Here is a 14321-nt window from a genome sequence, read left to right as displayed (position 1 = left end):
TTTTAGTAACTTGACTTAACCAATCATTTAAAAAAAATGAAAACAAAAGTTGTCTTAAAAGAGATGTTCTGGGTCTGAGAAGATAGCTCAGTGGGTAGAAGGACCCGAGTTCTGATTCATAAAACCTGTGTATCCAGACATGGTGGTACAAATGTTTAATCCCAGTGCCCCTGTGGCAAGATGGGAAACAAGGACTAGATTCCTGGAAGTCTGGTCAGTTAGCTTGGCACAGGCCATTGCAAAAGCAAACAAGAGGCACCATCTCAAGGTGGAAGGCATGAGTTGTCATCTGACGTCCATGTGTGTGCCATAACATGCCTGTGCTCATGCTTTCATGTGGGGGTGCACACACAAGATTAAAAAGTGAGCAAAGATGCTTTAGCCTCTCACTATGGGAAGTTAACCTTTATCTTTTAAACATAGATTCTTGCTGGCTTTTAAACTGATCTATTTGTTTCTATTTGTTTGTGTCTTTTGGCTTTTGGTACTATATCCAAAAGAAAGGCATTGCTAAGACTGACTGTCAAAGAGCATTTAGGTTTTCATTTTTTGATCTGTTGAGGACTTGGTAAATTTCAACTATTTTTCTCTACTTATAATCTTTACAGGTTTTTTTTTTTCATTGTAACTATAATTTTCATAGTATTTTCATACTGATCTCTGTCAAAAAGCTCTGGTTACTCTGGCACAAAATTCATATACAAGAACTAAAAATATGCCCAATTTGAAAGCAAGGGGTTATCAAGGGTCTTAAAGCACATAGGGTAAGAATCTGAATTAATAGAAATAAATAAAAATAGGCAGTAATAAATAAGAGATTCCACTGAATACTGACTTTCAGATTGAATCAGATTTTACAAAGATGTCTGAGTTTCCCTCAGTGAGTAGGTGGAGGGTAGTATTTGGTAAACTTTCAGAGTTACTGACTACTAATTTTGTTTCCTAAGCAGATGCTGCATATGACTTGCCTTGTTCTGGTGAAGACCCATTGGTAGAACATGTTGAAGGACACTCTGTGGCATGCAACGGACATTGCAAGTTCCCATTTTCATCCAGAACCTTCCTGAGTTTCAAGTTTGACCAAAACGCTATAATGAAAATCTTGGACCTTTGATAGCAGCAAGTGTATTGCAGAAGTCCCATGATCAGAGACCTGTTGCATTTGAGTGTGTCTCCTCAAGCCTTACCTTTCTCAGGTATCTGAAGGAAATGCAGGGAGGCAGTTTCTAAAGAGATTTTCTGTACAGAAGAGAAACTAGAAAGAAACAAAAGTTTGCACTGTAAATGCATTTAGAACTTTTTGTATGGATTTACCGTTTCAGTGTTCAGAACCACGTTTTAGTCGCCTTTGTTTTTTGTCTTTTCCTTTTTTGAGGGCATTTATTTTGTATTCTGATCAAGAACTGAGATGTTTTGATTGAGTCATCAGCAAGTAGCCAAGCTAAATAGGAGTATTTCATCTCCCCATCTTAGTGATTATAGTAAGTTTTCTGACTGAAAATTTTAAAAGAAACTTAACTCCCCAGTTGTTAGTGAGCACTAAGAGCTGAAATGTGACATCAGGATTGCAGGCAGTTTGCTCATTTCTCTGCTTCTAACCACTGAGAATCTAATCCTGTTTGGAATTTTGTCAGTTTATTTAAAGCCAGCATCTTGAAAACAGTCCTCATTTGCACAGTGGACTATTGAGCACTACCATCAGGACAAAGGCCACAGCTTGGAGGAGAGAGATTGAGTTGGTGAGGGTTGATGCTGTAATTCTGAGCTGTGGTGTATGCTGTCAGAAAACCTAGGAGTGTGGGAGCAGAGAGCATGAAAGCCAGTCACTGGCAGTTACTTTGGATCATGCCTTGACCGTCTGCGTCTAGCTGTTCAGTATTGTGCAATGATTATGCTCATGTGAAATAATCCATACATTCTCTAGTGTATGTGTGGAAAACTACATTCTTAGTTTTATATTGTATCTCAGTGTTGATCTGTGGAAGCTGATGTTACATTAGGTTCCAGTTTGCCATAATAGCAGAGTGACATGCTTTTTATTAATATCTTGAAGCCCCTGAGTTATAAAGTGAGAAAAGAAGGGGTTATGCAATATACCCGGTACAAATAAATACAGCGTGTTGCTGGGGGACCCTTTAAGTAATGTACTTAGCTCACACCTAAGAATGTATTTTGTATTTTGCTCCTTTGGGATTCTTAAATCCAAACAAGGATGACAATGCTATTTTACAAGGGTCACCTGTAACTGAGGACAATCACCAGAGCTTTAAGGAGGCAATAGCATTTTGGCTGCATCTGACCTCGCTGAGAATACTTCCTGGGGGTGGGGGATGGGATGTTTGAGTGCATGTGTGCACGTGCATCTGTCATGTGGGTTTTTAAAAGTTGTTTTTTACAAGTGGTATCCACAAAGTATATCTCTGCTTATAAATATTACTATAGAAATCTTTATTCTGTATATGTAGCCTATTTGATAGGGGTTCTCCTTAGCCCCTAGGACTTTGAAAGGAAGGGCTATTACTGTAAAGAATTCACTTGGTATTACCACGTTGCTTTCGATTTTAAATGGCTGGTTTTAAAGAAGAAATTCTGTTTATTAATGAAAGTGTCACTCTCGGTGCTAAGCAGGAGACTTCACAGTGATACAGTGTGTCTAGAATCTTTTATGGGACTACTTTGTGAATTCTTCTGTGACCTTTGCTGTTTAACACAGTATATGATTGTGTTAGGATGCCCTTGCTATTCTTCTCAGAAATACGGCTGCTTTGGTTGGGTCTTCTTGAGCCATATTTATAGTTGGTCCCAGCATTCCAGATTTCTGTTAAATGGTTAAGGGAGTGAAAATTTAGTTTGCTCCTCAGATGAGTCATTTTCACTCATTAACTGTCATCTGGAAATCGTGTGTGTGTGTGTGTGTGTGTGTGTGTGTGTGTGTGTGTGTGTGTGTGAGAGAGAGAGAGAGAGAGAGAGAGAGAGAGAGAGAGAGAGAGAGAGAGAGATTCTTCTTAAATGAGTACTTTGGTCAGTCTCTGGTGCCTATAGAGGTTGGATTTTTCAGCTCTCAATACTAAAGCAAAAGTGACGTTGTTACCAGAAGTATGGCCTCTAAAGTTGTTGACTCTAAGAACCATCAAATGCTGTGCTGCTTCATTTAATGCACTGTGGAACAAAACAAGGATATGGTTGGGATGCAATTATGGTAACTTCGAACTTTAGCTCTCATAGCAATCTGAAGTTAAAAGCATACTGGAAGAAGAATTAAGGTTTGTATGTCTGATGTGACTCAGCTATGCAGAAAATGTTAAGTTGGTGTACCTTGTTAATGTACAAATGCTATGCTCGCTCCTTCACTGTTCAGGTTATATGAGAGACTATGGTTAGCACAGGACTGGATTTCTTCTCTGAACTGTGTTAGCATTTCTTCATAGAATCTGATGATGAAGATGCTGAATATGCAATAATGTCTTCTGTGTAGTGCTGGGTTGTAAGACGATAGATGGAACAGTAGACTTTTTGTGTATTTGTGGGGTGGGACTTTGAAATCGCTTTTAAACATCTTTAGGACCCAACCGCATGTGTTCCAAGGTGCAGTGCACTGTGAATCTTTTTAAGTCTAAGTTTGTAGGTGCTTTTATGTGTGATTTCAGTGGTTTGAAGAATGTTAAATAACTTTGTCCTTACACATTTTACTCCAAGAGACAAAGAATACAGTTTACATACTTTCTGTAAGTTTTTGTTACAAAATAGTGAATGAATGACTCTAGGGTTTCAAACAGTGATTCCGTCCTGAGACATGCGCATTTGGAGGAGCCTGAAAAACCTAATAGACCAGGTAGCTTGGATGAAATTGGTTAAACATGTTGAAAGATCTAACTAGATTTTGGTATCAATATACAACAAATAGTCTCCCAACACTGTCACAGGAATTGTGGTCACTGCTTGCTGTTTTGACCTTTGAATATCATTATTTTTATATTAAATACTAATTAGTAATTTCAGATAATGGAGCTATATAGCAGATTAATATTATGCTGTAAGACTTGGCTGTACTTTTTCTTTGGGGGTTTTAGTAATTTACATGTACTGTCAATAAAAAAATTGCAAATCTAGAGAATGGCTATAGGAATCAAATTCCTTTATAGAATACTGTGTTTTCTAAAAATGTCAAGGACTGGTGCCTGTGTGCATTTAAAACATTTTATTAGCAAATCCCTCACCTAGCAGTAAGTGGGGAGGGGCCTACAAATGATCTTTTGCTGGGCATGCTTCCTGCCTGCCTGGCCTCTTGACCTTTCCTCTACCTGTGCACCTCCTTTTTGGAGACTGTAATGACAACAGTTGTGCCTGTGTTCTCTGAGGCAGTTTTTTCTTTGTGTTATCAATGGTGGCTGTGTTCATTAACACTTTTTCCTCCTGGTCTTGAGTTGGATTATCGTGTGGCCTGAGAAAAGAAGTTCAGATGTGTTGTGACTTAAATTGACCATCAACAAGGAAACCACTGTTGTATCTAAAGGTATTATCACCCCTCTGTAGTAGTGTTACCCCTCACAGTTTGGTAAAGCTGGGCCAATACAGCTCATCCCTGGTGTCCTAACACTTTATAATATATTTGTATAGTCCTAAAAGTCTACAAATGGGCTTATAGTAGTTGTTCTCCTCATCTTTCTATATATAGAACTGGGTTATTCCTGAAGCCTGTGTCAGATGGGGCAGATTGAGATCAGCAATCTGAGGTTTGTCATAAGTAGATTGCCATTCCCTGCAGTTGCTGGGCAGAGTGTGAGGAAGAAACTACATGGCTAACACTTGATGCTCCAGGTGAGAAATATGGCCTGTGCCCAGCCCGAGTGGTCTAAGCGTATATAGTCCCTCCCTCAATGAAATGTTGTCTTCTGTATATGATTGGCAAGCAATCCATTGATTCTAATGTAATTTTTCTCACTTTAAGGACTAGTGCTTGCGTCTTTTCTGTGTTGATTCTGCAGAGGCCCTCTTTTATTATTATTATTATTATTATTATTATTATTATTATTAATTTTAATCTCCTTTTAGTGTGTATGGATTTGTGTGTGTGTGTGACATGTGTGCCTGGTGCCCAAGAAGGCCAGAAAAGGGACTTAGATCCTCCTGGAGCTGGAATTACAGTGTTGGAACTGGAACCCAGGCCCTCTGCCAGAACACCCAATGCTTCTGTCCACTGTTGTTAACAAGATAGCACAGAGTGTGGCACAGTCTCTGGCATGTGAGTGTGCTGCCAGCAGTTGCCTTGTGATGAACAGCAGTTGTTACTGAAGTTCTCTATAGCTAGTGAGAAGTGGAGCCTTGGTCCACTCATGCATAGAACTAGATGTAAAGATATTCTGTTAACTCAGTGCTGACAAGTGGCTCTTGTTTGTTTGGGTTTCCTATGTACATCTTCCTACTTTGTGTTAAAGCTCAGAGGCTTTATCTTGAGAAGTGTTCACAATGGTATATCTAACTTGAAATCAGCAATACAGAGATTACATTTATCTTGAGTAGCAAAGGCATGGTTTCTGCCTGTAGTAGCTGCCTGAAAGCATAGTCTAAAAGGATTCACCTCAAGATGCTAGTAAGTTGGGCAGTGTTGGTCAAGAGTTCTCTGAGGAAAGAAATGGCAGGTCAATTTCAGGGTATGACTTGGTCGTCTTCTTTTGTTTTTTGTTTGAGACAGGGTTTCTCTGTGTAGCTTTGGAGCCTGTCCTGGCACTCGCTCTGGAGACCAGGCTGGCCTCTAACTCATAGAGATCCGAGAGTGCTGGGATTAAAGGTGTACGCCACCAACGCTCAGCTTGACTTGGTCTTCTTAGTGGACGTGGGTTCATTATTCAGTGGCAGGCAAAGCTCTCAATGTTTGCTGTAGGGGTTAGGTAGTTTAGGTTGATGTTGTTACTAGCCTGTTATTGAGTGCCATTTTTTGAGCATCTGTTTTGGTAATCAGTCTTTGTTTATGCTGTATCTCTAATGTATCTGGCACCAGGAGAATTTGCCTTAACTTTTAACTCTTGGGCCTAAAGCAGCTAGAAGAATTATGCTCTCTCAAGTCACAGGATGAAGCTGTGAAGTTAGTGTGGGAACAAAGAAAACACTTCAGTGTAGTTCTAGGAAGAAATGGTCAACATTTTCTAGTCCTTAGTTCTTAGGATAGTGAGCTTTTAAAGTAGAAGGTTACATACTTTCTACTTTTAATGATTTGATCCAAATGTCTAAAACAATGGTTCTAGACTATCCTGGGATAAAATTGTACATTTTTAAGCCATTTCTCGAGGTTGCCAGCTGTGAGCTTTGGAGGGACAGCATCTGCTGGCTATGGATGGCTTGATGAATTGCAGTAATGCATCTGGAGCATGAACAGTGGTGTACTTGGGCACATGGCATGCACAGTACCTTGGGAAAGCATGAAGTGGTCCTGAAGGAGTATGCATTTCACTGATGTATGTATGGCACATTTTGGTCTGTGTTTGAATGGTGGAAAAATAACTATTAAATGTCAAATGCAGTGTCCAAGGGAATGAGCCTTTTGTTTTTACAGTTTGTTTCAAAGAGGACAACAGTCAGTTGTTCCATTGTATAAATTAACAAATAGGGGAGAATAGTAAAACTCCCAACTTTGCTTTAACTTTTAAAAACTAGTTTTTATATTTGCTGATTAGTTTTAAAATGAATATTCACTTACTAGACTAGATTCAGTTAATCTGCTGGCTTCAGTGAAACCATAATGAATCTTGATGAATGTTCATATATTTATAAGTGATATTCTCTTAATTATGGTAGTCCTAAATCAGGCCAGGCATGGTGGTGTACACCTGTAATCCCAATACTTGGGAGGCAGAGGCAAGGGGAATCTCTTAAGTTTGAGGCCACCCTGGTCTACAACTCAAGTTCCAGTACAGCCAGGGCAATACAGAGAATTCCTGTCTCAAAAATGATTAGTAAATAAAAAATAGTCTTAAATGTTACAAATGGAAGCGTACCATTTAGTTTAGGTGCAGAAGTGAGTAAAAGTTGTATAGTTTTAAGCACCATGTCTTTGAAGTAATTTGCACTGTGAAGGCCTAATGTTCCTTGTCAGTGCAGACTTGACAGTCTGTAAGTTTGTTTAGAAAAGGCAAATGATGCCTGAGTCATGGAAGCTACAAAAGTTGATACAAACTTCATTAAGGATATAATGTTCAGTAAAAAAAACCTAGAATTTAGAATAGATTTCTTCACTTTTTTGTCTTACGTGAAATGATTTAACATTTAACCTTTCCGTAACTTACAACTGTGTTTTATTACTTGAGTCGAGGACATTTTAATACTTGGGGAAAGATGATGTAAGCCTTTTATATAATTATGTCTGTGGTAGTATGAAAGTTATTTGCTTTATTGTGGTTAATAGTCAAGCATTGAAGGAAACCAAAAAGGAATCCACAAAGTAACCTGTTGGGTTTGTTGTGGTATAACAACAGCCTTTAGAGCTAGGTTTGTGCAGTGCCACCCACCCTCCTTCCCTCATGTTGAGTGTCTATGAAATGATTGGAATTGGTGTGACTGTCATCAATTTCCAGTGACTGGTGTTTGTGACTTAGTGAGTCTGGAGCACTGTACTTCCAAAGACATGGAGATTGACACCTGTATTCTCCACTGAGAAATGCAGTACTGTCATTAACCGTAAGTATGCTGTAACTTCTAAAGGCTTTTTGAATGTAATCCACACTAGCTTAAAAGCTAAAACCATACCCTACAGAATACATTTACAGTGATGGAAGGTTGCTCACATTGGCTTTCTGTAAAATATTGTGTTAAATTTGGTCTTAACTCCGCCTATTTATAGTGCATTGCCAATAAAATTGGCTCTATTTTAGTTGCTATTATCATTGTTTCGGCCCTTGTCACTTCTTACTGTAATTTTAGGTCATTACTATTATTCTTGGCTGCCATCTCCCGGGACCAAAAAGGTTATGAAGTTCTGTTTCCATTAATAGAATATATAAAACGTAGGATCCATTCAGAAATATGGACAGTGGGAATGTCATCTGTGTCTTCATTCACAGTTTGGCTCTTTCAACAGGAGTATAGTGGTAGACTAGAGGTATAAACCAGATGAGTAAAATGCAATGATTCTTAAACTTAGGCCAGAACCAGGCCTTCCAGCAGCATGTCCTGTTGTCCTTGGGTCTCAGGCAGAAATACATTGTTTAAGAATTCTCAGCTATATATAACTGTTACCAAAAGTTCTTTCCATGTAGCAAAAAGTCAGTGTTTTGCCCCTTCTGACATGCTAGGAAACTGCTATCTCTCATAGTTTACATCTGACTCCCTGATAATTTTTTAAAAGATCATTCAATTCTGTTTATGCTGTTTGTGAAGGCAGTCAAATAAAAGTTGGTGATAAATGAGAATCTTGTTGTTCCTGTTTCATTGTAGTTTTGATCTGAAATAGTTTTATACCTAGCCCCTGAATCAAATATAAGTGACTGGCAAGTACTTCTACAGATTGTCTTTACTCTTTCATTAAAACAAAGTATATGTAGCATGGAATTAGAAATATTTATTCAGAATATAAGAACGTTTGTAAAATATTATAAATGTCTCTGTATAAATAAATGGAGTTTTTTTTAAACAATTCTATATCAAATAACACAAAGTAGCCATTTTACAGCAGCTAAAACTAAAGGCATCTGGAAACATTTAAAGCTACAAGTGAGGCTAAAAAATTACAAGGTATAGTACAGTGTTTAGTAGCCACTTTCAAATGAGACTCCAGTACAAACAGAACAGTACTGACAGATGCAAACACAGTCACGTGTGCTTTAACAACAGTACATTCAAGGCAGGATTTTCTAATTCGAGTGGTATAAAAGCACTTTTTCAATTGATAAAAAAAGTAAATTTCATGCAAAGTAAGTTAACAATATGTCTAAAAGCAGATTAGAAATAGAAATGAACATGTTTTGTAATCTTTGTATCAGGTTCTAACAAAATTAGGTTATCGGGGCTCTTGAAGTGGGCATATTAATGGGAGCATTGCAAAGGAACACTACAGACTCTACAAGTGTTTTCCACATGAGTCTGACCATGGAAAAGGCGAACAATAGAGCAGAAACATAGCTACCCCGGAGCATCTCTATGGATGTGGAATTCGCTACAGAACTTGCTTGCTGTTTGCTGAGCAGGCAGTTCCAGTAACTATCAGATGAGTGACAGGAAGATCAAATGGTGAGTCACAGGTGTCATTATCCAACATTGGTTCTTGATTCTGGGACTGAGTTTTTTGGGGGTTTTTGTTTGTTTGTTTGTTTTGTTTTTTTGGAATACAGATAAGGTGTTAAGATTATACTGAATTACCAAAATTGTAATGCTTGCCTGCATAGGAAAATGTCTTCCCCTATACAAGTGTGCTCAGTTATGCTGGGGTCACAGAATCTCAAATTGGCTATTGGCAGCAGATGCATTTATTTGTAAATGAATACAAAGGTGTTTCAAAGATAAAGTTAAGTGAAATAGGGGGCCAGAGTTCAGAGGCCCCAGGAACTCAATTGTGCACACACTGGAGGGTTTTTATAGCAAGCTGTGCTTCCTCTATAACAGCATTTGCAAGCTGTGGCCAAGATGTTCCCTCATTCTTTGTCATTTAGGTTCTATTGGCTAAACATAAAATTAATTGCTGATTTCTTCCACAATTATCTTGTTCTAGAAGCTGCAGTGTGCCACAGAAAGGAAGTACTGATGTCACTTAAGCTCTTGTGCCCCGCTCTTCCCTGGGACCACATCCTAATGAAGATCAGGGCAGAAACTCTAGCCAACGTACACTTGTTCTCTGTTGGGCTCTAAAAAGATGTTCAGTTCAGTAGGTGATACTGCACACTTAGTGAACACTGGTTTAGTTTTTTTTTTATTTAGGGCACTGTGCTCAAATAATGATTGGAACATACTCCCAATTAAACGTTTATAATTGAAAGCATTTATGGAAGGAAGTGTTTTGACAAATAAGAGTGATGTTTTTCTCACCCTTCACTTAAAATATAGTGTAATAACTCATACACCTGGCAGCTCTGAAGTACTTTACACAATTTATATCATTGCATAGACTTTTTTTGTGGGCCATAGTGTATAGGGATTACAGAATCCTGGTAGTTTTCAGTTCATGCCAGTGATTCAGGCATTCCAACCCTGCAGCAAACTAATAGAGTTTTTGTTTTGTTTTCTGTTCAGGTAATGTCTGTGTATGCAGGAACTAGAAGACTTCCAGCAGTCTCAGGTTTCCCTTCTTAATGTTTTTTTTAGAATGAATAAAAACCTAAGGCTATGCCTTGGACTGCTGTTCCTTAGAGAACCTGGACGAAGCTCTATTTTAGAGTTCTCCGAAGCCCTTGTAAGTACATGTGTCTGAAAGAACTGTCAGTTAAATGTGGCATCCAGTTTCTGGCCACACACACATTAAGAAGTGTGCCACATCGACATATGAGAGTAGGTGAAAGTCTTTGCCTCCACTGGTGACATGTGACACTCATTTATGCCTGGAGTATGTATGGCTCAGAGACAAGGATAAACCTCAGTCTGATCACATGACAGTCTTTGTGAGTCCAATTCAGGATTTCTTACTGTTGCAAGGCAAATTTGGCTGATACGCAGGGGCTGGTTGCAGCAGACCAGAGCCAGCCATGGATAGATGCCTTCTGGGCCTGCTGCCCTATACTTGGGTTTGTCTGCCTCAGTTCACAATGGGGAGTATAGTCCAAGGGAACCTATAAAGGGTTCCTAATGGGCCCTCTTGCTCTGCTTATTTCTTTCTGAGTCAAGATCGGCTTTGATTAGTAAAGGTAACTGTCTAAAGAGCAACAACCACTGAAGACTGTAGTAGTGGGGGTTTCAAAAATATGAAATTCTGAAGGTTTTTAACCCCATACAAATTAAAATCAAGATAATTTTGTTAGCAATAATAGACATGTTAATGAAAACCATTCCCTATTTAGAAGTAGGTTTGGAAGAGTCAGGTTAAAAAAAAAGGAAAATTACTCAGGCACCTGCTATCATGTATTTTAATCAGTGTGACAATTCACATAGTCAAATGCCTGCTGCTTCAGCCCTAAACAAAGATTGGAAATTACAAGGAAAAGATTGTATAGTCTTTTCCCACTTATTTAAAAATGTGGCATTTTAACCTGGCAAACACTTTTCACCAAGTTGCCATACATTTATGTACTTAGAAACTCAAAGGCCAGGTAGGTAGGATAGGATTGTTGCTTTGGGTTCTTTTTTGTTGTTGTTGTTTTGTTTTGTTTTGTGGAGGAACTATAGACCTAGAAGCATAGGTTCTCTGGTTTTATCTGGCGGGGGCAAAGCTCAGCGAGCCAGCAGAACTCATCACTGCTTGGGCCTTCCATCTCAGCATCCTGCTTGTGATCCATTAGAGCAGCACATGCTGTTCACCAAATATGATGCACAGAACAGATAGCCTAGCTGTTGTCCCTTACCTGGAATGTGGTGTCTCCTGGACCAGGACAACCATGCCCATCCCATTTGCTTGGGGCAGACATTTCCTGAAGCTACCTGGAAAACTGAAAGCTAATTTTATCTATTAAATTCTTGGGGTGGTGGGGAGGCAATAGGTGTTTCTATCCACACATTTTCCTCATGATAAAATGCAACTTTACCCCGAAAGTGAATACAGGTATTAACAAAAAGCTAGAAAGCCATCAATACTCAGGAGCCTTGACACATTTTTGTTTCTCTTGGCAGGATGAGTAGAACTTTGTACTGGTCTGAGAAAGAAGGGCTGTTAGGCTTTGGGGGCTAGCCATTGTAGGAGAAGGCCTGAGCAACGCCCCCCCCCCCAGCCTGGAGTCTACAGCATCAACACAGTGCAGCATGTCATCCAGTTATGACAGTGTAACCCATTTCTCATAGCAGATGAGTAGGATCTTGGGGCTACAGGTGAAAAAAGGCCAAACTGTTCTTTTCTATTGCTCACAGACACAGTTAAACATTCTAGAATGCCTCCCTAGAGGAGTTCAGGTACTTAGGTCATAACTTCCCGGTCACCATTTAGCTTGAAATCACCTGGAGGGACAGAATAGGCCTATCAGCCATTTCCTCATCCTATTCCCTTCATGATGTTGGGGGACTAAAGGTTCAGTGTCACTCTATTAAAAAGGTGGGGACCATCTTTTACAACATTAAGGGTCTCTTCAGTGTCCAACAGTGTAAAGCCTCTTGCTCTTAGAGAGGCAGGGCCCAGCTACACACGTTCTCCAGTGGCTAGGTTTGATTCAGAATAGGAACGGTAGTGCCCTGGGGCTGGGAAAGAGATAATACTACTTTTCTCTACCCTGGAGGAAACCCCTGGTAAAATCTTAGAGATATATGCATTCTGAATTCTACTCTTGCTAGACGGGAACTAAAACAGCTTTAGCCTAGTCCTGCCTGTGAAAGAAAAATGGAAGATGCTTCTATTTGTCCAGTACAGAACTGGCTACACACAGCCTTGATGCTCTCTTTGAAACTGCAGTGTGTCTGGGATGATCAATGACACTGCTGTCCTGTGGTCTGTAACTCTCAGCTAATCCCTCTATGTGACTGTATCTCAGGAATATGGTACCATAGGACCTGGAAGCCAGAGCCTTGTGCCCTAGATGCTGGAGACACACAAAACGCTGTCACTTTTCCCTTAGAGGAGGAAGCAAGAAAAGTCCATAGTCTATGAAAAGCAAAAACAAAAACAAATCAAGAAAAACAAAAACAGCTTAGAAGTCTGCATAAAACCAAATGCCAGGATTCCCACTGCTATACAGAACAAGTGAGAGCATGAGAACTTGAGTGGTGAAAACACAAAAGACACAACTAAGCACTTAGCTGGGGCCATTGCTGATGCCTTTTGTGGCCAGGCCTGGAGTAGCTGGAACCTGTGCATACATGGTCCACAGTGCCATCATGACCGCTCACGCCAAGGGTGGAGCCCGTAACCTATATACAATCTTCCCCTTCCTTGGCTCTGTCTCCACTGAGGACTTCAGAGCTGCTGGGGTTTAGCCCCTTGAGGCTGAGCTTTGGGCCCTGATGCCTGTTACAGTGAAGTTTCGTTGGTATGTGGCCTGGAATTCTCTTCCTCCAGAAGAGCTATTCTTTGCTTGAGCATTCTCACTTGGGTTTCGTGTCGCTCCACCATAGCCATCATCTGAGATTCCAACTTCTTCAGCTTGTTTTGGTGCTTCTTCTTTGCTTTTTCATAGGCAGCCACCAGGTTACTGAGTGAAAACAGGGAAGCAAGGATTTATCTTAAGGAATGAGTGACACCCTATTCTGTACGATGCTGGGAGTGCAGCTGGCCCCTTCAGTTGGGATCCAAAGTGTAATGATTAGAAAGTGCACAGTACTAGGACTCTGGTTTAAGCATAGTAATCCAGGCCCAGGCTATATGCTGTGTTAGCGCAGAGGAGTTAACCAACAGCCCATATGGCCACATTTAAAACAGAAGATGAGGTTGCTGAATTCTAGAAAATTAAATACTAGGTATACTTATCTTGTGGCTGCTAGCTATAGATGGTCAAGTGTAATAAAGTGTTCTCTCACCCAGGAGCGGGCTGTAAAGAAATGCTGTCCTCTAAAGAACACAGGTGTGTGAATTGGCCCTGGACCACTGCCCACTATAGTAAGGCTACAAACAAGCCCAGGTTTATCCCGTATTATCTCTGCTCCAAAACAGAACATAAACTCCCCTCATGTATACTGTCCCTAGCAGGACTTCCTAAAGTGTGACTTGATGACACAAAGCCCTCTAGGATTCATAAAACCTCCTTCAGAGGGTCTTATGTTGATGGCAAAGCAGACTGACATTCAGGTAGCCTATTAAGCCAGGGATCTTTACAAAACTAAAATGCGCTATTCTGATTGCAATATGGAAAACAGTATTTTTCATAAAAGTAACATCTACTAAGCTTGAATTTTGTAAATGAATAAAAACTTAAATCTCTTCCAGGCACAAAGGTTCTGAAGTCCTTATTTTTTTTAAATATAGAAAGATCATATCCCAAATGTTTTGGGACTCTTGGAGTGTAAAGTACCCTAAAATGTTTCCCTGGGAGAGGTATTGCTCTAATAGGTGATTTGATTGCCAATTGAAAACACTGGCTCAAAAAGACTTTTTCTTTTTACACAACTTCTCAGAACCTTTATTATAGGAAATGTCAGGGAAAGACTGCAATAGACTTTATTTCCCTAAACCCATCTAATCTGAAATGATATTCATCTTTAATTTCCTCGGTTTCTGGTCATCTGTATGTCAGATTCTATACTCACTTCCCAGGAGAACACAGGGATAG

At 39.7% G+C, this 14321-nt stretch overlaps 2 protein-coding genes across 5 annotated transcripts in view; one reads left to right on the top strand and one right to left on the bottom strand.

Moving 5' to 3' along the window:
- Dcp2 (decapping mRNA 2) overlaps positions 1–8402 on the top strand; it is a 38649-nt gene extending 30247 nt beyond the window's left edge. For all 3 annotated transcript variants that reach the window (XM_027400846.2, XM_027400847.2, XM_027400848.2), the window contains exon 11: positions 951–8402. In XM_027400846.2, the coding sequence (XP_027256647.1) occupies positions 951–1114 (164 nt within the window). In that variant the 3' untranslated portion in view covers positions 1115–8402. The remainder of the gene's footprint in view (positions 1–950) is intronic.
- A 134-nt stretch (positions 8403–8536) lies between these two features.
- Positions 8537–14321, bottom strand: part of Mcc (MCC regulator of WNT signaling pathway) — a 233508-nt gene continuing 227723 nt past the window's right edge. For both annotated transcript variants that reach the window (XM_027400844.2, XM_027400845.2), the window contains one exon: positions 8537–13247. In XM_027400844.2, the coding sequence (XP_027256645.1) occupies positions 13067–13247 (181 nt within the window). In that variant the 3' untranslated portion in view covers positions 8537–13066. The remainder of the gene's footprint in view (positions 13248–14321) is intronic.

Source organism: Cricetulus griseus, chromosome 2, assembly GCF_003668045.3.
Source record: "Cricetulus griseus strain 17A/GY chromosome 2, alternate assembly CriGri-PICRH-1.0, whole genome shotgun sequence".
Lineage (NCBI taxonomy): Eukaryota > Metazoa > Chordata > Mammalia > Rodentia > Cricetidae > Cricetulus > Cricetulus griseus.
The sequence above is the reverse complement of the archived record's forward strand: the minus strand, read 5'-3'. Positions and strand labels throughout refer to the sequence as shown.